Here is a 25559-nt window from a genome sequence, read left to right as displayed (position 1 = left end):
TAACTCAAAGTCACTTGAGATAAATTCGAGTCTCTTGAGAAAACTTGAATCAATGTGAAATTACTGACTCAATTTGTCACTGATTTGAGGTAACTTGAATGAAGAAACTAACTAGAGGTAACCCAGTTCAACCAAAAATGACTCAAAAATTGACTTTGAAGTCAGCTACACTGTACAGAACCAACTCTAAGCTCCTATGATACTTTCAAATCAGTTTAACGTAAGTTATTCATTCAATGATCAAAGTAATCAACGAATGAAGTAGCTTGAGGTGACCCGGATCAACCAAGAATGATGCACAAAGTGACTTTGGAGTCAGCTACACTGTATAGAACCAACTCCAATTTCCTATGACACTCACTTCCAAATCGGTTCAACATAACAAGATGGTGCTAGCGGGATTCTGGCACGATTTCATGAGGCTTGGAAAAATTGATAGATGCCGATCTCTCGATCACGGCGTAAGAGTCGTTTAAAATCTGAACTAACGAATACAGCGGGGATTGGATAAACGACTCGCCGACTCCATGGTTACCGGAGGCCACGAGATATGGAGCGGCGGTTATTCGGTTGACGGGCGGAAATGACGAAGTCTCGGCAGACCGGGTGCCCCACGTCGTTCCCCGAGAGCGTACTCCCGGCTCTCTTATTCCCTTATTCCCTTTGTCCTTTACATCCCCGCCACCCGGCTTCCACGAGTTCTGCACCCTCGGATAGTCACAGTTCGAGCAAATGATCGTCTCTCGCAGCCGGCGACCGCGCGTCTGCATCCTCGTTCCGCGTTTCGACGCTGGTGTACGACCACCACCACCACCACCACCACCAACGTCGTAGCCGAGACGCCAACCCCCATCCCCAACCTCCTTCCTTCCTCTCGTCATTTCCGTTTCCCCGGGTAAAATTACATTATACACGAGGTACGGGTAAAGAGGGATAATTTAATGCTCTACGAGATGAAATTTAGAATTAGATTTGACTGTCTATGCTGCGGGGGTGTTTCTTTAATATCACAATCCTCGAAATCCTTGTTTTTCCTTACTTGTTCCGTTCACTCGACTCGTCATATCTGCACGGATTTGATTATTACTTTGCTTCAACTTTACCGGTCGTTACCTCGTTTGATCTTCCAATACCAATTACGTTAACCCGCGCAAATTTAGTCGATCATGTAGCGACGTGTGACTTCCACTGATAAAATTACCAACTCGAAGCATCTGCCCGGCTGAACAGAATTGAAATCGGGGTATACGAACAAATTCACAGCTGCGTGACGAGATGAAAATTCAGAGACACAAGCAGACAAGTTCGATGACGCGCAAACCACGAAGATTGATGAAATATTTGAAATCTCCTTAACCAAACCACACGTGCGGTACCGTCGTTTATCTATAGTGGGGAAAGCCGGGAAGCTGAATAGTTTTTCTTATCGTCAGACACGACGTGGTGATAGAAGTGGCGCGTTTTCTTGTTTGCAGCAAGTACCCTGCACCTCCGGATTTCACCCTCTACCTTCATCGGCTCGATTCGATTTCATCCGATCCGATCCGATCCGATCTCGTCGAACATATAAAAGGCGACATCTTTCCCTCGGTTATAACGCGTCGTAATGTCCCTGGCCCGATTCAATTTATACCCTCTGGAAGCATACGTACACCTGTACATACAGGCATACGTGTACATATTTCCATCGTACAAAAACACCCTCCCTGAATTTCACGGGTACAGACTTTTATTATTCGTCAACGGTTTACGGCTTCTACCGGCAACCACTTACATCGGCCAAACAGAACCTGCTTCTCGATGATCGTAACATAAACAAGAATCCGGGTTTACTCATTCGGGGCATAACGCGTAGATGGAGTTCTGCAATTTCTTCGGCTTCTCTTCGCTCATCTGTTCGACCACCGATGGCTGGTCCCATGTGCTAGAAAAAATTGGTGTGCCGATTCGTCCCGAGCCGCGTTATTTCGGAGGTTTTTACGGAGGACGTCGAAAGAGGAAAACGGCGATGGGAAGGGAAATCTCTTCCTCGTTAGTATAGTTCTCACGCGTCGTTTCTCGACGTTTCTTCTGTTCCAGAGGAGGATTACGACGCGTTTTGCTTAGCCTACATGTTCACCTACAGGGACTTTGAGATGGGTACACTGGGTCTGGCTTGGACAGGGGATTTGAAGAACGCCGGTGGAGTCTGCGAGAAGAACGGAGTAAGTACGAAGAAGCTAATCGTTTTACGCGTAGTTGTGTGGTTTTTTTTTTCTTTTTTTTTTTGGTTTCTTTCTTTGTTTTACATTGTGGCGGCGGACTCCAAAGGAGGAGACGAAACGGTCGACGAGGAGAAAAAAGGAGGGAGACAACGGAGAGAAAACTTTATCGAGTATTTAATTATATAAGCCACCATAAAGAAATTTGTACACGAGGAAAACTTGCCAACATCTTTCAGATCGTAAAAGACGACCTGCAAATAATTTCAACTTTTTAATGATTTATTTTGATCGTTAAGAATGTCCGTCTTTGACATATCTTGCTACCACTCTAGTAGCTATGAATATTTATAGATTCTCGCACTTTTTTAGAAATCGAGTCAAAACGCGCGATGCGAAATTTATATTCATTGACCGAATGACGTGGAATAATTCGCGGATATTCGATTGATGGTTTAGGTTGTTGCGTTCTTTTTTTCAAATCAAAAACAACTTACCGTTAGTTGGTCCAATTCCGACGGTTGATGACTCTTTTTTTTTCCAAAGCAATTCTCTCGAAATTTCCTGTAAACACGAAAATCGTTGGATATAAAATCAGAATTGTAGTTGATATTGATAAACTTATGCTTAATATTGAAGAAAAAATATTTTTGCGCTACTGGGGATGCATTTTAGGTAAATCTTACAGAATTAAATACAAACAATACGGTCTCACTGTTAGATAACTAAACACAAATCCTACAACGTTTTCAAAGGTGAATCGACAGCTGAAGTTTCTTCATTCGAATTAACGTGAAATTTTTATTTTTTCTTCTTACTATATAAAGCAGAGATTCTTTTCGTCAAATTTAATTCAATCGACGTTACTTTCACTGTTCAAACCCTGAATTAACTGATTTTTTATATGGCATATCGTAAATTAAGGTCTCACAGGACGTATATTCCCAACAAAAAGTGAGCCTCGGTGAGAATATTGAACTTTTCGCGATGAGATAAGAATCTGAAAAAAAAATCAATCACAACCAAGTTGATAAAATAATGCGTTTTCAGTAAGAATAATGTCAAAATGTTTGTTAATAAATTTTTTAAACAAAAATCTGTGCAACAAATCTCTAGTGAAATTTTTCTTTATTTCGTTTAAAATGAATTCACTGATTCTTCTGAATACCTGTGAATTTTTGTTGAATTTTCGGCGATTTTGAAACAAACCCTTTGTCAAGAATTTTTTCAATTTTGAAAAACGGATGACAAGTTGTTAAACTTGGATTGGTTTTCGTAAAATGATTGTACATTGCACTGAACGAGTTCTAGAGACATGGAACGAATAGTTTCACAAGTAGAACGTTAAAAAATTTACAAAAACGAGTTTTTTCAAAATCGCCAAAAATTCTAAAAAAATTCATATTTATTCGGAAAAATAAATGAATTCATTTTATATAAAATAAAACAAATTTCACTAGAGATTTGTTACACGAATTTTTGTTCAAACAATTTATTAACAACTTTTTTACATTATTATTATTATTATTATTATTATTCAAGACGAACTATCTCATCGACTTGGTTGTGATTGATGTTTATCAGATTTGTTCTCATCGCGAAGTATTCAATATTCTCACCGAGACTAACTTTTTGTTGAGAATGTACGTCCCATAAGACCTTGATTTTCATGTCTGATAAGATATCAAAAATCGTGCACGAAATAAGTGTGCCGTTTGTGTTTGGAATTCATTATTCTCAGCCACTGTCCTCCTCTCCTTACATTCACCCGCGCTTTTATAGATTTCTCTCGGTAGTTCAAATCTCGATTCAATATCGCCACGTCATACAGAATAAAAACCGTTTGCATCGTGGCAGCGGGATACAGAACGAAAAGCGTAGCAAGAATTGACGTTTTTGTGCACCGATCGGCAAGTCCGCAGAGCAGAGGTTTGAATATCGTCGAAACGTGTAAAGATATTATACATACCATATCGAAACGACGATAGAGACGTATAGCCGAGTATATCAAGCTGTGCATTTGTGGTGGTGGAAAAGCCGGTGGACAGGTAAATAAATACACGCAGATCACACGTCGGTGTTACTGTATACATATATATATATATATATATATATAGAGAGAGAGAAAAGTGAAAGAGAGAAAGAGAGAAGGGAAAAAGTAGACTGCAAGAAAATACCGGAGAGATTTAGTTACGCGATAGCAAATAAAACTCCTGCCCGCCTTCTTATTTATGTCCTTTTCGACTTTATTCTACTTCTTCTTATTTGCTCTGACGGAAAGTGAGACGGGAGTTTTGGACCTGCTTTGGAGACTAACCGACGACTGACACAGCGGCGTATTTGTAGGTGAACAAGTGAATACATGAACGGTGAATTCCTAACGACTGCACGGTCCGTCGTCTGCTAAAGTCAAACGCGCACGCGCTGCGATCCAAGAGAGCAACTGTTTACCATGGCAACCAACCGTCACAAGTGTAAACTCATAAGCGTGACCTCGGTTGTGGGTTAAACTGTCAAAATTTTTGAGGTTACATTTATGACGGTTGGTCACCCTGGCAAACAGCTGTTCTCGGATTACGGCGCGTGCGCAATAAATTGACTCGCGTTCAACTCACGACGGTAAAAATATTTGAGGTTATTGACAGTTGGTCGCCCTGACGACAGCGGTTCCCGGATTATAGCGCGTGCGCATAAAGTTTTAGCAGACGACATGCCGTGCAGTCGTTAGAAATTCACTCTGCGTATAAAAGTTCCAAAGTTAGAAATCGGAGGTTAGCGAAGAGTAAAATAAATGACACCTGTAATTATTAACGTCTTTTTACGTTGAGCGAAAATTTTAGACGCGTTCTGCGTGGGATGCGAGCCGCGTTCTCATTTATTCAAACCTCGTTTGGCTAATTTGACGTGAAATGTATATCATGAATGTAGGTGCACACCATCCGCCGTATCGTATCGCTTATCGTGCAATAATAAGCGACGAGGCGTTTACCTTCTCCTCGCTAAGGTTCAACGGGCTAAATCCTCCCGTCAGGTTTAAAACCCACGCGATTCAAGGCAAGGTGACATTTTCCTCGTTTCACGCCCCGGTTACTTGTTTTCAGGGTGTAAAAAGCAGCAACGCGGGAAACAGAGAGAAGGCGAGAGTAGAAAATACGAATATTTTTAATCTGAGAATCTGGAGTTCACGTCGATATTTGAATGAAAGTTAGAGTTAAAGTTATTCACGAATGACTCGACATTGATAAAGCCGTTTTTGTTTAATCGGACTTACGACCTCACAGCTACACTGAGTAAAATAGAAAAATACAATCTCTCAAATTGGGCTGTATAACCCGTTTTTTAATTCTAACAATAAGAAGTCATTGAATTCTATTTGACTTAAAGTGAATTAATTTGACAAGGGATAGCTACGAAGTGTAGTAAATGATCTGATTAAATGAAAATGATTTTGACCAATTTTATGAAATAATTACAGATAACGATGTCAACGAACTTGCATCGTTCTGTTAATATCGACGAAACTCCGATCGATTAAAAAAAATTATTTACTTCCGTAGGTATAGAATTAAATTAATTATTTCGTATAACGAAAAAATCAGAGCGGTCAAAGATTTTTTTCCCTCACAGCGTGCTTGATTTTAAGATAGAGGAGAAATCGTGGCTATAAAACGATCGGAATTATATCCAGTAAGAATCGCAAATTTGAGAAGCAGCGAGGTTGTTAGGAAACTCTAAGGATTGTCCATCTATCATTATTTAATATTTGAAGTTGATGATTGAATTCTGAAGCATTTCTGATCACTGAAATTTCACATGATATTTTTGTGTTGCAGCATTATCGGGGAAGCATGAAATCTCTGAATACCGGTATCGTGACGTTGTTAAACTACGGAAAACACGTGCCACCGGCGGTTTCTCACGTCACGTTGGCTCACGAAATTGGTCACAACTTCGGATCGCCGGTGAGTGAGAAAAAAAAAAAAATTTAAAAAACAATAAAAAAACAACGGCGTCACGCGTCACGATGGGGTAATATTTGCGACTCGTCTCGCGTTTTCTAATCCGAAAAATCCACTTCAAGATAAAATGTTTTACGGCGTTTCACCCTGCCTCTGAAAACTTCCATTCGCCAATGCCCTCGATTCGAATGGTGATCGACCTCAATAATCCGTGTAAAGATAAACGATACAAAAATAACTTGTAACCGATAACCCGAAAAAACATAAGCCGAACAAACATAACCCAAGACAAAAATAAGCCATGAAAAAATCAACCAAAAAATCAACAAAAATAACCTAAAACAAGAATAACCTAAGACAAAAATAACACAAGACAAAAATAACCTGAAACAAAAATAATCCAAGACAAAAATAATTTAAAACAAAAATAACCCATACAGATATGACCTGTCATGAATAATCGAAACAAAACTAACCTAGAACAAAAATAATCCAAGTCAAAAATAACCTATGACGAAAGTCAACCTGTGACAAAAATAACCGGAACACAAATAACCTGAAAGAAATAACTCATACACAACATGACCTGTTATAAATAACACAAATAAAAATAAGTCAAACAAAAATAATCCAAGACAAAAATAACCCATGAAAAACGATTGATAAATCAGATTGAATCGCATTCAATTAAATTGAATTAAATTGAATGTCAAGTATCATAATTTTGTAGCGAATTATTTTTGTGCGAGTTATTTTTGCCACGATAAATTTCCCTTTGGGTTATTATTTCTGTTGCCTCTTGTCCCAGTACCGATTCAATCTCGGGCAAGGAGGAAAAGTGAGATTTTAATCCGTCGTGACATATGTTGCAGCACGATCCGGAACAGTGCACACCAGGAGGGGAGGACGGAAACTTCATAATGTTCGCGCGCGCCACCAGCGGAGATAAGAAAAATAACAACCGTTTCAGCCCCTGCAGCATAAGCGCGATCAATCCGGTCCTAAACACCAAGGCGCGTTCCCCGAAGGGATGCTTCACGGGTAAGGAGGAATTTCAGCCGCATTATAATAATGACGCGTTGCGGAGGGAGAAAGGTGAAAAAAAAAAGAAAAAATGCCCGATAAAAAAATCAGAGGAAAAAAGCTCGCGCTAAATATTCGGTCCTCTTATCTCCGCGACTGCACGAAGATGGGGGGAAAAATATTTCGTCGTTTCGTCCCGCCGTAATTGGCCAGTAATTGTACGGAATATTGTATAATCGATACCGTCGAATCAGCTTTATCGGTTTTGTCTGGTGCACTGCGCAAGAAGCTTCGCACGCAGTCGGCGGAGGTTTCAGAGGATGAATCGTCTGAATATTCGGTTAGGAAGAGAGAAAATTATTAGGTTAAATTTAGTAGTAAGTAACGTTGATGTAACGAAGCAAGCTTAGGAAACAATCGTTACTTCGCACCTCTTCAGGATTTTCTGATTTTTGGTAAACCGTAACGACCAAAACATAGTCATACATATTTCGAAAAGTCAACCTATCGAAAGTTATTTTGAAATTGCGCAACAATGAACTTTTATCTTACGTATCGTTACTAAATATCGCATCGTTTATAAATTCCATTCGGTCAGAAAATGTCGGTTGAAAAATCTTTAGCAATGTTACAATTTATCCTAATGATTTTGTATAGTGAACGCGATTAAATTAACATGTCCTTTGTTACATGCGAAAATTTGAATAACACAAGCTAAGATATATTTACCAACAATTTGAGAAATGGTTTTGATAATTGGAATGTTGAAAATGATTAAACTCGAGGATTTTTTATAATATTCTCACACATTCACGAAATCTCTTACTGGAGAGATGAAACTTACAACGTACAAATATAATTACTGACGAACTATGAATTTGTCGTATCGTAATTACAAAAAAATTTCAATCAGTCTCTGGAGATCTCTGTAGCGAATAAAATAATCTTAAAAAAGTCAGAATCGGGTTGAAAAAATAAAGAAAATAAATAAAAACACCAGAGTTTTCATAATTTCAAAGGTTCTTACTAGAAAATATCATTTAAAAATGTTTGTATCTTGTACTCTCGTGTTATTCGAATTAGTCAATATTCATTTCTATTACGCAATACAGATGATATTATTTTATTCCCTTTCGCTACCATTGTTGCGAAAAATATATTGGTGAAGATTTTTCTAACGTTTTTGTTTTTTTTTTTTTTTTGTCTCTTGTAACTTTTGATTCACACGGTCCAGACGACCACTCATCCTTGGAAGGCTGAAAATCCCGTTCTTTATGTCGCGGGAAAAAAAGGATGTCAATTATTCCCGCTCGTCACCCGCGATAAGTTGACAATTTCCAAGCTGAGAATTTAAATCCTTACAACTCATATCCATCCATCCGTCCATCCATCCACCCTTCAATCCATCCGTCGGCCTCCTTTCTCCAAAGCGCGATGTTCGTTCGGTTGGAAATTCAATTAACCCCTCGTATCGAGGGGCGGAAGATTCGAAAGAGGGAAGGGAAAACACTTGTTACTTTGAAATTCAATTAACGCAGTTTCACACGCAGGCTTGACGAGGGCGGCTATAAATTTGTAAAAAAAAAAAAAAAAAAAAAACCACAAAAAAAAAATAAGAGATAGAAAGAAAAAAATTTCCCACCCCCTCCCCCCCCGGCTATTCCGATTACGCCCTTTTCGAAACTCACGCCAATCCCAAATCAGCGTATACCTTTTTATCATTTCTCTCGCCTTTCACCATGTCTGTTATGCTCAACCCTTTTTCCAATATCCAATCCTCTCCCTCTTTTCGAATACTGCAGCGAATTCCAGAGATTGAAAACAGCGTTCACCCGATAATCGAAAGGCTTAGCGTCTGATATTTATATATATATATATATATGTATAATCTACATCGATTTTACACCAAATCAACGTCAAAGTGAACGTCTTCTTTCATTTTTCGACCGTAGAAAATTGATTCTCACAGAATTTCTTCTTCTTGTCGTTTCTGAAAAAAAAAAAAAAAACCGCATACCCAAATCCCGCGTTCTAAATTAGCTGGAGAAATCAATCAGAACTAAAAATGTAGCTCATGAAACATTGAATGTGTGTGTGTGTGTGTGTGTGTTTTTTTTTCTATAGGACTAGAACCGTTTTGAAAAAAAAAAAAGATGCCTCGTAACTTTTGCGCCTTAAAATCTTTTACTTTTTGTAATGTGAAATTAACCCAAAGCGTAATTCTTCGATTCTAGAAGTTAGAATGAAGAAGAAAGACTATTTCTAAATTATTCAAAAGCTTTGAAATACGGGAAAGTGGAAAATAAACGTTAATATATTCGAACGTCTGGATCGTTCGAACAATTACCTAGAAAAAAATTAATAAATATCATTCGGACCCTGAAAATTATGTGGAAAAGTCGACGAATTACGAAATTCCAATTCTTACACGGTGACAATCGACTTTAGACGTGAGCGTAATTGAATTCTCACCGCCATACGGGAAAGATTTCGAAAAAGATAAGAGCGCGGCTTACACGCAGGTACGAGATATAACTTTATCCCCTACAATGTACATTGTGCGGTGGCCGCCTTTCGGGAAATGGCGGAAACCCCGAGGAGAATTAAGGCGCGAAGAGGCGAGATCAAATCACGGATGCAGGGAAGAAATTCAAATTCTAAGAACCTTTCGCAGGACCCCGCAGGATAGAGATGAGAGTGAAAGCTTGTCCGTGCAAGGGCTAATCCAATCTATTCGACGCCCGGCGTCTTTCCGCTATCACCGAGAAATCTCACGTGTGGTTATTGGAAAATGTCCCCAATGACGTCAGAGCTTGATTTTCGGCGCCATTTTATCACTACGTAACCTAAGTTTTTTTGTTTTTTTTTTTTTTCTCATTTCAATGGAAGCAAATCGCAATTCTTGGGCTTTCAAATTACTCGTGTCACGTTTATTAAGGAAACACAATCAATGATTTATACCTGTTTTGCTCAAATTGAAATTTGAGAAAAAATTCGACATGTCCCACAGATAACGATATCGTAAAAGCAAAGATTTAGCAGAGCGCGAAAGAGAACTCGCAGTTTCGATCCGCGGTGATAACACGAAGCTTGAAGCTACTATTGACGGAAGAGCAAAAAAAAGGCGGGTATTTCGTTTCCTTTTTAGAGATAAAAAGCAAAGGCGACGATTATTCAACTCTCCACAGGCAGAGAGCAGCGAAGCTTCTTTGAAGATCGGAAAAGCTTTCTAGACAAAGGTCGAGTTTATCGAGTGACTGCAGTCTGTAGTGCAGATCAAACGTTCGTTGAGCTGAGGATGAGAAATAGTCAATTTCGAAATTTCAACGATGGATTCGTCGCTCATTTTTTGTTCAAACTTTATTCGAAGGTTCGAAATTCCCCCAACAAAGTTAGGACGACGCGGCATATTGCGTTATCGTTAAAAATTCCAGGGGGGGGGGGAAAAGACTCGGGAAGTTTTCATTGCCCTAAATAAGTTGCTCGGTTAAAAACCGGATCCGAAGGAGGAGCGACATAACTCGACTAATCAGTGAAAGAAAACTTTTTTCATAAAGTCAGTTTGGTCCCGTGGCTCTGGAGGCAGGCTAATAAGTTTGATGGAAATTGGATAACTATGATCCATTCGTTGTCGTAACCGAATTAAAAACAACTTTGGCTTCGGCTTCTATAATTTTCCTTTCAAGTTCTACCCCCCCCCCCCCCCCCTTCTATCTTCCCGTTGAGTTATTAGCCGAGATAGAGGGAGTCCCTCAGCCCGGAATTTTCCTCGTCCCGATTCCGTTTTATCTTTAATTTCGTTCTTGTTTTTTTTTTTTTCCTTGTTCCATGCATACTTGTTTTCTTTTACAGAGCCCCAAGCTTCCCTCTGCGGAAACGGCGTCGTCGAGGAAGGCGAGGAGTGCGACTGCGGCTGGGAAGAAGATTGCAGAGATTCCTGCTGCTTCCCTCAGCGTCGTTATCCACCCGCCGAAGAAACTCCCTGCCGACTTACTCCCGGCTCGATTTGCAGTCCCAGTCAGGTTAGGGATTGTTCCCCGCATATTCTTCACTGTCTCGTTTCGGTTAACGTTATACAACACGGAATGTTCAACCCCAACTCTGCAAATGATTTTTCTCTCGCCATTTTTTTTATTTCCTTCGTCATTTTTTATACCACTTTACTAACTCTATGTACACTGAGAGAAATTTGTCAGTTCCGGTTACCGCTCAGTCCTTAACCATTTTAATTTTTTATCGCAAACGATTAAAATTAAAGATGAAAAACTGAATTGCACTTTTGAAATTTACGAAACGACTCTCGAAAATCGATCTTAGATCAAAGACGATTGTTTGAGGCGAAATCCGGAACTGGAAACTTTTTTTAAAATATTTATTAGACCGAATTCTTAGAAACTAAAATTTCCAAATTTGCTTCATTTGTTATTTTTCTTAGCAATTATCAATATTTTTAAATCTATCATCAATCACGTAATCATACGCTTCGTGCGTAAAAATGTATGAATTCGAAGAATTTTTGAAAATATCAAAAATGTTATTCTGTTTGGATCTTTGAAAAATTTGTGCAAAAAAGTAACGGTTTGAGAGAAAAATCTGAAACATCATTCTTCGAGTTGGCGTAAAATACTTCACGTGTAAAATTTACACGTCTAATATATTACCTCAAGAATATTTTCCATCTCGACAACGCTCACAGCGTATTATACACCTATCGAGTTTCTCGATTCAATTTTCTGTTATACGTAAAGCTCAATGTCTTTACAACCCTTAGAATTCGCTCAACGTCTGCACTACGCGCTTCAGATACTCCAGTGGATGCAGTATTAATGCCTTCTGTAAAACTGCCGAACGATACATTTATCCCGTTTCATCCCTGCCGGTAAATTTCAAACTCGAGTAAAACGATACGCGTTTTCTATTTCACGTATTCTCTATTTGTGATTGCCCATTTTTTTTTTTTTTCATTATATTTTCCAACTCGTCTGGAGCAGCGTCAGCCTTTTACACTTTATATCGTACACGTTTGCTGTAAATTCAACGTTTCGCAAAACGCCCCGAGGAGTGTTTCATTTATTTACTTTTATTTTCTTCATCATTATTAAAATTTCGTCGATAAAATTTTATCGCTTTCAACCGTTACTTTGAAACATACAAATTGCGTCTAGAGAACAAAATAAACTTTATCGAGTAGAATTTCGGTAAATTAATCTGTATTTAGCAAGGGAAAAATAAAATTTTGAATCGCTAATTCGGACGAAGAGAGTTGACCGATCGTTTATGCAACTGTTAGTAAAAATTGAAAATTGTTTCACTATTTTTCTTCTTCATTTTTTTTTTTTTTTTTTAACGACAAAAGTAATTATGAATCTATAAATTTTTTTATTCTGGTATCATCAACCATCTTGTAGAAACTCGATGAAAAACCCATCGTAACAAGTAAGGTGAAATTAATTTCTTTTGCACAGGGCCCATGCTGCACAACCGAATGCAAACTGCAGTTCAATGTCAAGTGCAGGGATGACAACGGGTGCAGAGATGCAAGTTTCTGCGACGGTCGTGTACCGCATTGTCCACCGTCTATCAACAAGCTGAACAAGACGGTCTGCAACGACGAGCTGGTCTGCTTTATGGGGGTGAGTTTGATCTTTAAACAATTTTTTATTTTTATTTTTCTTCTATTTCTACTCTTCACACGTTAAAATCGTCGAACCGAATGCGTTTTCGGTACAAACCTGAGCCTGAAATCGTACGGTAATTATTTGAGTGAAAAGGAAAACAAAAAAAAAAAAAAAGGAGATGGAATGAAAAGACAAAATTGAAACAAATAAAAAAAAAATGAAGAAAAAACAAAGAAGTGAGAAAAAAAGAGAGACGTAGAAGAAAAGCTCCTACTGACCGCGTCAACCCGTTTTCTCCGACTCGCGGACCTCGGCTCGCGGTTCACTTCCATAGAAGCTTTGTCGGAGAGTTCTTACAAAGTGCAGGAATTAGGTCGAAGCTTATTGTCACCGAACAGGGTGACAGTTCGTTCAATAACCACAAATTTCTTCTCCTCCTTTTTCTTATTCCTCTTACAACTTATAACTTCAGAATCACAGCTTCGTGCTTTAAGCTTTGCTAAAAGTATAATGGAGGAACGGTAGAACTTGTCGATCTTAATTAATCCTCCCAGCGATCTGGGTTGCCGATAATTTTCTCAATCCAGCTGTGGCTGATTCGCTTCATCACCACGGAAATAAATATAACTTATCAAAGTCGTTTATTAGTGTCCTATCTTTACCGACCGAGAAAACTCACCCTTTTTTTCACCATATTAAATTCCAAAAAAAAAGTCAGCCACTCGTTGTCTTTTTTTTTGACGATCTTCGGGATATGACTTACTTTTCTGAATTCCGTTAGAAAAGAGCGACACAATTTGAACTCTTTTCGTTCATTTGTTTATTTAATGTATGAGAAGAAAAGAGATGAGTGCTCGGTCGGTAGAGCTGGGAGTACTACATGACCTTGATTATTATTTTTTTAAAGAAATTTAAAATTCTTTACATCAGGTTAGCTTTAATTGTAAGTCATGTATAAATTCCTGATCGATGGAATCTCGTAAAACGAAAACTGTACCTTCACCTTCTTCGTTAATTTTTATTTTTTCCGCTTCGATACAACGTGCTATAGAAGATTCCTGAGACGCTAAAAGGTTGGCAAGTTTTAAGCCGCTGTCACATTTTCCCTCTGCAAATTAACGCCATGTTCTTCTGAATTTTTTTTTTTTTTTTGTTACACTATTCTTCGGACAGTCCGTAAAATTGTGCACGAGATACGCGCGAAGAACACGTGAGAATGGATCGTTGAAAACCGAGGCTAAACAAGACCGTTTTAAAATACGTTTCAGGAGTGCACGGGGAGTATCTGCCTCGCCTACGGACTGGAATCTTGTCAGTGCATTCCAGGGCCAACCGATCCACCCACGAAGGCCTGTGAACTCTGCTGCAGAGAGCCTGGCGAGAATAAGCCTTGCCTGTTAGTCATCCTCGACCAATTATCCGCCATGATTCAAAACTGAGTCGAAATTTATGAAAAAGCGAGCCGATGGTTTTTGCGAAAAAGCAACGAAAACGTCGAGAGCACGTTTTCATGGATTCCCGATGATCTTTCATGCGAAAAAAAACCCCGATAGAGAATGAAAACAAAATTGGTGCAAACATCGTTGGCCTTTGAGTTTTCGTAGTTTTTTAAAAACCATCCAAGGCTCTTCTCACCTTTTACCATTTCTCAATTCACCACCTAGTTTTACTTCCGCAGTTCGTCCTTCGACTGGAACAAACGGCCCTACGATATTCCGGACATGTTTTCCAAGCCTGGAACACCCTGCAATGACTACAACGGATACTGCGATGTGTTTCAGAAATGCAGAGAGGTAATTTTACGACGCGGAGCGTATCTCGAGGCGGCTACTTCGACTCGCGAAGAAGTTCTTAACCTCCCTTTATCCTTTTTGTGTTGTTAAAGGTCGATCCGAGCGGCCCTCTGGCTACTCTCAGGAAGCTCCTTCTCTCCGATGAAAGTCTCGCATCGTTTAAACGATGGGTAGCCGATCATTGGTACGCAGTGGCGCTCATAGTTCTTGCTGCAATCGCTCTTCTGGTTCGTATTCAACTTTCATAACAGTTCTGATACCTGCGGACAAGTCCTTCGAATTCATTTCAAGTCGTGAGACATTTCGAGAACATCCAAGTCTTCCAAGAAGTTTTCGCTTCGAGTAATTTCAATCCTTTCCAAGTCTCACTGCAAGTGAATTCGACCGGATCTCATACCGCAAAAAAAAAAAAAATTATCAATCCAAATGATATCTATATTCTAAAAGACTTTCATCGATACTTTAACGATCCTTTTGCGAATATTTTTTGTCACCCTTTTGCCCGATTTAGAGAAGAACGGAGAAGAGTTCACCGAAGAATTGCGAAAAGTGCAGTAAGTGATTGCGATTAGACTTGGAGTCGAACCTGATAATTTTCCCTGTATTGCAGTTGTGTCTTAAAGATTCTAGGCTAGCAGTAAACACTTTGATCATCGTCTTTGCCACCGTCTTGACCTTAACCCGATCAAATACGTCCATAACGTATGTACCAAAATTACTGATTATTTCTCACTGATAAACAGTGAGCTAAGTAGTAACCCGATCAACAATTAGCTCCTCGAATCGCAAAATATCAGCACTTGCGGCAAAAACCTCCAAATCACTTCGTAGAAGCTCGTTAAGCTCCTTCATTCGTAATGTGAACTTGAATAAACATCTATCATGATTGCCAATTTACCTATACTATGATCAGTATTTCGTCGGTAGAAAACAATACCCATTTTTTGTCATCTAGTTTACTGGAAAATTGTTCTGGGTAAACTTTGCATCTAGTTGAGAGATGAATAATATTCTCTTCGCTATTAAACCTAGTCCTACACAGAAAAGTTTGTGAAACCCAATGTGATAGAGAAGAAAGATGAGCGAAGAAGAGAAGAAAGTTGGTTCGGTTGACACGAAAAGTTCCAAGTTCACTTCGCTAATCCTCGTCGGAAAATTGGCTCGAACAATCCTGATCGATTCAAGATTACGTCTCAGTGGCTTCGTTAGCTTATTTTTCAGCTTATACCGTCGGCAGAGAAAGAAAGTAGAAAAATAAAGCTCGTTTAATGCTAGAATTTTCCACTCCACACCCATACCGTCCATCGAAGCCGCGTAATCAAGTTAACCATGCTTTTATCTCATTAGGTTTGATGTTTGTATTAATTTTTTGTTCCGCTTCTTTGCCGTGAATTCTCTCAACGATATTGAATGTCTCGACAGGTGGCGAGCACGAAACTGTTGGGGAAGCGGCCCGATCTCAAGTTGAAATCGGTAACGATAATCCACAGCTCAACGACGGAGACGGTACGTCTACCACCGGAAGGAGAGGGGGGAGTCACGGTTCATCCACCAGCGGTCAGGGCGAAACTTCCGTTGAGCCGGAAGGTCAGAGAGAAGAGACGGCGCCGGAAGCATAACAAGAATGTGACTTCGGTCTCCAAGGAGAAAGCACCAAAGGTAAAAGCTCCCAGTTCGTGCAAACCGAAGACGACAGTGGATGAACAATGTCCAGATTGAATATTTCGAGTGCATTAAACTGTTCATTCAATGGCTGGTGTTCATTTCCTTGCGTTGTTTGCCTTTTCTGCGAAACGTGCGACCGTTATGACAGCTTCGTAGAAGCACTTTCATTAGCATGTTTCTAGCAGATCGATCTCCCGAAGTACTTTTTTGGTCATCAACACGTGCATATTCAGATTTAGAACGAACATGGCGAGTGTATACAATTGTAGATTCAAAGGTTTCTGTTCATTCGTCACTGCCGTTTTCATTTCGAAGGGTCACACTTATAACTGTGGCGTAGAAACACGTTCATCAGCTTGCTTCTGGAACACTGATCCTAAACTCGTTACTTAGTGGAGTCAAATTAAATTCCGAACTTCCCATTTGGTCTCCAGTCGAGATTCAGAATGAAAACGGCGAGTGTATCGAACTGTTCGTTCAATGATTATATAGCGTTCGTTTCGAAGTATGACACTTACCACTGTCACCATAACGAGTAAAATTTAATCCTGAAGTTTCCAAATCCCAGGCGAGTTCTCCATTGATGTTCAATCCGAATCCCGTTCTCCATCTTCCCAATGACTTCCCACCCCAATATCCGTCAGAGGCCCGATACAGGGTCCAAATTAATGGATTGTTTGACGGTCAAAGGTTGGAAAAAAGAAGAGAGTAGCCCCGGAAGGGGCAGCGGCAGTGGCAGCGGCGGCGGCTGTGGCGTTAGTGGTTCCGGGTGCAGGATCACCGGGGACAGTGACAGCGATAGATGAGGTGAGTTCGCGTAAACGAGTCGCTGAGGTGTTACTGGCGTCGGGAGTTCGAGGGAAGAAGACGTCTAAGGAAAAGGTCCAGGGTTCGGCGGAGTCCAACAACAACATAAACAACGGACTGAACAAGAAGCGTCGAAAAAAGAAAGAGGTGATCGACTACTCGGCGGCTCAGGCGGAAAACGACACGACGACTTCGATAGCCGACTCAGACCCAAAGAACAAGGTACGATCCTGGCTGATGGCATCGCAGGGTAGAGCCGAGGAGCCGTCCTGCCTGCCTAAAAGCAAGTCGACTCCTGCGGGTCTGACGTCGGGTGGAGGTGGCAGAAACGCGACGGGTCGAACGCGGCAAGTTACGTTGCGACGACCGACTGACCCGAAGGCTCGGAGTCTCGGATCCATCGCCAGAAGCAGCGAGAAGAGCGACAGAGTGCGGCTGCAGGTTGTCTACAAGCCGCCGTTCAAGTTCAGCGTCAAGCTTCGCAAGGCTGACAAAGTTGGCGCCACCGGCGCCGCTCACGCTGCCCCCTGTCGGACCGGTGCGCCTCGGACAGGGGTTCTCATCCGGACCACGCCAGGTAAAACGAAGCACGCAAGGACCAAGCAGCGCACAGCGACCAAACCTGCCAACGTCTCGGCGCCGGATCACGCCGCCAATTCGGACCTCCACACCGTCCCGTCGGATCTTGAGGTACTGCTTTCCGAATGCGAATTTCTTTTTACCGATAACGCGTGACCCCTGCCCCCTTTATCTCGCGTTGCCGATGTCTCAGCGACGCGGTGATCGTCGATGTTTCGTTTTTCCTTTTGTTCTGTTCTGTTATTGTTCCTCTCGGAAGACTATCGATAATACGTTGATATGTTTTTAATTTTATTTCCATGAGGGTAAAGTAGAAGAACTTTTTGCGAGGGAAAAAGTAGTTGAGAATGAAATAAAAGTTTGAACGAGTAAAAAATGAAGGGAAAATCTCAAAAAAAAAATGTATATATATATATACCATGTGAACCAACTGTATTCCTCTACTCGATAATATATATAATAATTATACGTGCACCTAAAATGATCGGAAGGTGGAAAGAATTTAAAGTGTTGATTATCGATAGTTGATGAAACGGTTCACCATCGGAAATCTGAATATCAACTAAATTTTTGATGAAAAACAAAAGTGCTATTGTACGACTGATCGCGAGTGAAGTGAAAACATCCAACATAATCTATAAACGTGACGATAATGTGCGAACAATTTAAAAATAATTATCGTATAATAACGACAATGGACTTGCGAAAATATATGTTAAACATCGATGCATTCCAGTTCGGTGTTTATAGTTTGAAATAACCGAGAAAAATGTGATCCTGGTATGTACATGTGATATGATATTTCCTTGTATATACGTGTAGTTGTATTGTAATAAGAATTATCGATATTACGATAAATGCGAAGCTTGTGGTGCTTGTTGTGGTTTTTAAAAGCGTCGAGTGCCATCGACAAGGATGTAAATAACGGCGTTAACGACGATTAATAAATGTACATTGTGAACTTTAACCAAATACTACTTAAAACGATAATTATAACGTGCAGCAGAAACCCTTATGAGTATTTAACTACACATACATCGTAACTATATGTGTATAAGAAAATTTATATGCCGAGCGCATGAACGGAGGAGTTGAGTGTATGTATAGTATATACATATTATATATTTTTTGAAAATTGTAAATAAAATCGTTGTATTCTCCGCGTTCTACTCTGTCCGTTCTTAGTTCGATTATGAGGCAGACGTGAATCAACTGTTAATTATAGTTATGGTGGTTTAATATAATATGTCCTTATACTTCGACATGTACTAAAAAAAAAAAAAAAAAACATAAATAAGACTCGAAATTATCGTACGGAATATAATATCGATGCTCCGACTGTGTCGTATAAAAATTATACACATATATATGTAATCGAATCCTTCCGTAGCTCGATGTTCTCAATTTTATTTTCCTTCTTTTAATTTTTTTTTTTATATTTTCATCCAATGGTGTGAATTTCAGAAGAATTCCTGAAGACTGATTCAGGAAGTGTTAAATAAAAAATTGATACCCATGAATTTCCGTTGATCGAAAATCTAAATTGAAAAACTCTTAAGAAAGCTTTACGAAATTTTTATTTACTTTGAAAATGGAGCAGCGAGTTTGAAAATTATCAGCGAAAATTTACTTCACGCATAACTTTGTCAATTTTCCGAATGATTTATAGATTTTTTGCGAATATATCTATAGTTCGTAGAAACGCCCAGCTAAATGTAAAATCCTGGCAAAAATATCGCTTCTTAACCACGAATCACGTCCCAGTTTTTTTCCTCCCGTCCGTTTAATTTTTCCTTTGAATTTCGGACCGCGGTCGAATTGGCGAGTTTCACCGAATTCGTACCGAATATTTGAATCACATACGTATATTACAACCATAGACTTGTGGGCAACGTGGAGGGGTTGAAATCTGGAAGGTATAAAGTCAGCTTATATACGCGATATTATACCAGCTAGATTCTAGTTTTAACCTCGTTACCGAAGTAATTGGAAAAGTTCTGTTGGGTTGGTGGGATCGAGAATCGCAAACTGCACCGACGGACTAGCGGTGAAAATTTACAAATAACGAAAATTTCTCCACATTTCGTGAGAAATGCACATTTTACACGAATTAAAAATTCTTCATCCCTGCATCAAATACACGAATGATAATTTATAATTTATACAGATATATATTTGTGAGCAATATTCACACGTAATTGGATCACGGTGAAACGTTAGTTCAATCAGATTCACCCGCCCCGTCGAAATATAATACCTGTAATTAATTTGAAATTAATGCGTTCTTTGATACCGGGCAGCCTCTCAGCGAATTCGATACTCATTAGTCCTTTCGCTCTGATAACACACACGGCCCACAGATTTAATTAATTAGACAGTGACGAGAGAAGAGTGTTAAAGGCAACAGGCGGTAAAGACAAAATAAAGAACGGAGAGCAAACATTATCGTATACGTAGAGATAAAATAAAGGATTTGGATATTACGGTTGAAAAATTCCCTCCGAAATTTACACGCTGCAGTTTTATAATTTTGGAGGAGAACAACGGAGGAGAATAGAAAAAAAAAACTGAACTTTTCGTCAGATCGCTGTGATTGAATTAACAACGTTGAAATTACTTTTTATTTTAGTAATGCCAATGATATATTTCTTCCTCTTAATTCTCTCGATACGTATATTACATATATCGAGGATTGTGATCATTTCTAGATTTTACGAGGTGTGTTTAATATCGTCGTTTTATGATTGCAAAATTCATGCGGCACGATCATTTGGCAAACGGTGTATATATCGTACGTTAATCCACACGTTTTATTGCTTCGTTAATAAAAATTAATAATCTGCACAGTCAACGCTCCGTTCTGTGTAAATAATTAATTCCCTCACTGACGGACAGTTTTAGTCTCCATTTTTTATTTCTGAATCGATATTTCTCAACGGATTCAAAAAATTATAAATGTAAAATGGAATTTAAAAAAAAAAAATAGAAAAACGAAATCGTAACTAACATTCCATATTTTGCGAATTGTCTTCCAATCTATTTCCTATATCATATTGTATGTACCATGTATATAACATTGTTCATTTATGTATATATATATATATATATATATATACATGTATATAAATATTTAAATTCGACATGATTATGTACCGATTATACGAGAGACACGACAGTCTGCCTCGTTCGCATATTATACATGATACACATATAGGAAACAATAAATACAAACATAAATAAACGTATTGAATACTATATAAAATTTATTACATAATATCCTTGTATATCTATTATAGCATAGGTAAGAATTATAATGATATGTGTAAAAAGATCGACTACGATATCGGACGATACACGTGAAACTTCAATATTCATGTACCGATTTCATTTCCTTTGAATTGTAACTGAAGCGAAACAGGCAGAGTAGTGATTTTTATTATCTTGTAATACTCACTAATCACTGATTGTTTTATTGTAATTTCGCGATGATTGTTAAATTTAATCCCGTGAATCTGTCGAATTGCTGGCAATTCGTTTGAAGGTTGAATGAATTAAGAAATATATTATACCGAGTCAAGAAACAGATAAAAAAGTACTTAAAGCAGGAATAAGGAAAGGCAGAGAAAAACACTTCTAAAATGACACATCACAATATTGTAACTCGACGAGAAATAGATCGACGTTACGAACAAAGTCCGTCTGAGGTTCAACAACAAACTATAGCAACTATATATTATACATACAATATGCATCATATGTAACGTATACATATATTATGTATATATATATAATACTTGTACAAATGCTATTGTAATATGTACGCGATTGATTAGGGAAGAAGAAGAAAATAAAAATGCACCAACAGAATACGAAAAAAAAAATAAAAAACTAGTAGCAGGAAAAAAATTAACGCAAAATTTCGGGCTCCTGTATTTTTACACGGACTTTGTATGTAAATAATTGAAAATGAAAAACTAAACTGATCGTATGAATAACGCTATATAAAGTAATAATATTATTAACGAAGTAAGAGAGAAGGCTGTATAATATATAATCATCCATAAATTGTATGTATCAAACACACATACACACACACACACACAGACACTCGACTAATAAAACATTGAAATTATAAACGCAATTCAACCTTTACAACGTGTTACATTGATTCATCCAAAAACCGCTGGACAAAACATACCTAATAGGTAAGTACCTGTATTATATGCGTGTATTAAGTAGTGTTATAATTAAAGTAAAAAATTAAGGACCATTCGAGAACATGAACAATAACAAATACGATAAATCAAGAAGGTAGAAAAAAAACTGTCAAATACAAAAAAGCAAAGAGTATTTGTGATTTTCTCTTTAAAATTCTTTCCGACACAAATATGTACGTTACAATTTCTTTAGTCAAAAACTAGAAACTCTTTGCTTCAATACATGAATACATAACGAATGATGGAATATTTTTGAGGTTACATTCACGACGGTTGGCCACCCTGGCAAAAAACTGCTCTTGTATTTTAGCAGACGACGGACCTTTCGTATAATATCACTAGTAGCCCGTCGCGGGTCCGCCCGCATCAAAATTTAATTTAACAAAATGAAAATTCTGTTCAGTCAAAAACAATCTTGCTTAAAATTGAAGATATTTGAACGAAGATTGATGATATCAAGTTTAGTCAGCGTTCGCGTTATAAGTGAGCGCGATCCTGTTTCGACTTCGCTTACAAATATCGTTATATCTCAAAAACTTTCGATCTCGTTGTAACGAAATGTAGCCTAAAATCTGGTCAGAAGTTCCAGCTATCGACAGAAAAAATTAGAATGAAAATTGGTTCAGTACTTCTTGAGTTATTGGCGAACATACGGACAACAAGAAGACTTTAAAGGGTTTCAAAACCGTGTTTTCACAATCGGTACCAGAAATATTTCCGCGACTACTGGACCGATCAGGATCTAGTTTTGCACAGTTAGGTTTCGCACAATAATCTAGTACACGTCGAGCCTTTTTTTCGATACTTGGCATAGTATATTTATTTTATTTTTTTCTTTTGGTTTCATCATAAGCCCTAATAATTCTGAGGCACTAAATCGCCTATTGTATTCCATACACTGCCACGGTCAGAAAAAATTGAATTTTTAAAATCCGGCTCGATAATTACTAGTTTTATCTATCTACTTCAAGATACGTATATACGTATATAATTTTTTTTCAGAAAAAAAAAAAAATGGCGGAAGCACGTCTGGTGCCGCAAACGCTATCAACAAAAACACGTCCCAGAAAAACGACTCTACCTATTTTACCGTTTGAAATTTTTCAATACCAAATTTACACACGACACGGATAAAATGTCACGGTTTGAAAGATACGTAACGGTTTTCCGATAAAATTCAGTTTTATGCACGGAAAAAAAATTTTCAAACATAACCCTACTTTCAGTCGTCCCAGGTATACGTGTAGGGATAGAGATGCGCATGCGTACGTGTATTACACATACAACACGTGGGAAATTTGCAGGGACGGTCGTTGAACCTGCGGCAAGTGTAAATTGCATCGTTAAATACGTTATACAAGGGTGAACCGATATAGTACGTACAACGTATATTTGCTTCGAACAATTAATCAAATTTTAGCGCTCGCGTTAAACCAGCCTAGCCGCCACTCGTTCCCCGTCTATCCTCTACCTCCTCTTCTGCTTGGCCACATATTTCGCTAAAATTTCACCACTGAAACAGTCGTTAGGGAGTGAAGAAGGGAGAAATGAAAATTAAAAAATATAACATCGTTCAACATTCCGTTCACTTGACGGGTTCGGGACGAGGTTTGATGAAATTTTTAAATTCGTCGCAGAAACAAGATACGATTTTTTAATAAAAATAACGTCATTTCCGTAAATAACTCGGGTAAAATTCTGTAATGGATGAACAAGTTAGGTAGAAAAACAGCAAATAAAAATATCAAGGTGAACATAACTGTTTAATAGAAAAATTGCGATCATTTCGAAAGATTCTGATACTGTGATTATCAAATTTGAAGTTTTTCAATCAAAGTGATTCTGGATACCTAATAATGGTAATCGATAGAGAATAACGGAGATAACTGTTCGATGAAAGATACAAAAATTTGATCTTGAATAACGAGAAGAAAATAAATTCAAATAAAAAAGGGAAAAGGTTTGAAAAAAAAAAAGAATTCCATGTCAAGTTACTATAACTAATTTTAAGTTGCGTACAAAACATTTCAGGAGAAACAGAAAGTCTATCCAACACATCGTATTTCGTGAAAGGATATTTGTCAAGTCGTCTACGTTTTATTTATATGGGAAATCAAAAACTCGATTTTGCGACCACTTATAATTTCTTGCAGAGTCTGAAACGACGCATGGTGTTTTATTTTGTATCGCAAACTTGAGTTGCGGCTGGTGGAAGTAAAAAAAAAAAACAAAAAAAACTAAAGACTTTTTTTCTTCAGTCACTCTAATGTAACATACACTGAGAGAAATTTTTATTTCCGTTTACCGTTCAGTCCTTAACCATTTTCATTTTTACCACAATCGCCAAAAAAGGATCTACGATAGCGCAAAATGGTTAGGCGTACCTCGTTTTTCCTAATTCCAACAATATTCAAACACTTTTTTTTCAACGATACCTGTTTTACTCAATTTTTCTAGTTACTGTAACAAATGTCATTTTTCTCAGCGTAAACATACAGCGTAAAGATTGAACGAACGAAGAAAGAAACGCAACGTTATCAAATTGGGGACCAAAATTTCTTACGTAATACGTATACCCGTTAAGTTATGTAATACATACATACATGCAGTAGGCACATGTATTATATTATAATATATATATGTATATGAGATTATACACGCATAACGGAGCAGAGAAGCAGGCGGGGCGATAAATAACGTCGTCCAATTTGTCATACCGGCTCGAAGTTTCGTAAGGGCGCGTGTATAAGGTATACTATATGTATATATATATATATACATATTATATATATATATATATATGCATGTATATAAGTTATGTATACATATAATGCAAACCTACGCACAGAGGGGGTAATCGGAGCCGTTTCTGTGCCAGGGGTAAAGGGAAGCGAAGTTTAAAGTTTTGCTTCGAAGCTGAAGGTTATCTCGATGGAGTTGACGTACCTACCTACAACCTACTTCGGAGGGATGCGCCCTGTGCACGGAACGGGGGTTGGTAAGTAAAGCGAACGAGCGAGCAGCAGGTTCCCTTAGTTCCCTAGCGACGAGCGGCGAACCGCCTCCCTTCTTCCTCTCCTTCTTCTTCTTCTTCTTCTTCTTCCGCCTCGCTGATACTAATGCGTTGAATTTACGAGCTAGATGGTAACATTCCTCCCGGGATAATTTGTCAACGAAAGAAATTTTCCGGCCCTGCGGTGAAGAATTGCCACGTATTACAGGTGCTCCAGGTGTGTAACGTTCTTACTAACTTTTACGCGTGTAATATTCAATTCTTGATATCGCAAAGCATACTCTGCATAAGGCGTTTCGAAGGAGATATCGATTGGAAGTCACTTGAAATGTCCGAAAATTGCCTGGAATCAGCTGAAACGATTAGAAATCGAAAAACAAGTCGCTTAGAATTTGACCGTAAATCGCTTGAAATCTTTTGAAATTTTTGGTACCAAATTGTTTGAAATAGTTTGAAATCTCGCAACCGCCTTTCACCCAATTTGAAAGTGATTAATCTCTTGAATCGTGCATTTCGTTTTGCGCTTCGCGTCCCCCTCCCCCCCCCCCCCCCTCCCATTTCTACTTTCGTCCAAACTCACGTTTCTCTCCCGACTTTATAATTTTTTTCACACCCTGTGTCGGGATCGGTCGGAATGTAAAAGATATGCGAAGGATTCGATCCTCGCAGGTCTTCTCTAAGAAT

The 25559-nt window shown here is 38.6% G+C and overlaps 1 protein-coding gene across 3 annotated transcripts in view; it reads left to right on the top strand.

Moving 5' to 3' along the window:
• The window catches only part of LOC124301176 (disintegrin and metalloproteinase domain-containing protein 10-like), an 88163-nt gene extending 66644 nt beyond the window's left edge, over positions 1-21519 (top strand). The window contains exons 8-18 of one of the 3 annotated variants that reach the window (XM_046755933.1): positions 2080-2204; positions 6035-6163; positions 7033-7201; positions 11036-11205; positions 12649-12816; positions 14070-14197; positions 14480-14594; positions 14687-14821; positions 15106-15148; positions 16017-16253; positions 16950-17083. In XM_046755933.1, the coding sequence (XP_046611889.1) occupies positions 2080-2204; positions 6035-6163; positions 7033-7201; positions 11036-11205; positions 12649-12816; positions 14070-14197; positions 14480-14594; positions 14687-14821; positions 15106-15148; positions 16017-16213 (1379 nt within the window). In that variant the 3' untranslated portion in view covers positions 16214-16253; positions 16950-17083. Of the gene's footprint in view, positions 1-2079; positions 2205-6034; positions 6164-7032; positions 7202-11035; positions 11206-12648; positions 12817-14069; positions 14198-14479; positions 14595-14686; positions 14822-15105; positions 15149-16016; positions 16254-16949 lie in introns of all 3 variants that reach the window. The other 2 variants (XM_046755931.1, XM_046755932.1) reach the window with 2 other exon arrangements.
• Positions 21520-25559: the final 4040 nt, after the last annotated feature.

The sequence above is a fragment of the Neodiprion virginianus genome, chromosome 3 (assembly GCF_021901495.1).
Source record: "Neodiprion virginianus isolate iyNeoVirg1 chromosome 3, iyNeoVirg1.1, whole genome shotgun sequence".
In the NCBI taxonomy this organism is placed as follows: Eukaryota; Metazoa; Arthropoda; class Insecta; order Hymenoptera; family Diprionidae; genus Neodiprion; species Neodiprion virginianus.
The sequence above is the reverse complement of the archived record's forward strand: the minus strand, read 5'-3'. Positions and strand labels throughout refer to the sequence as shown.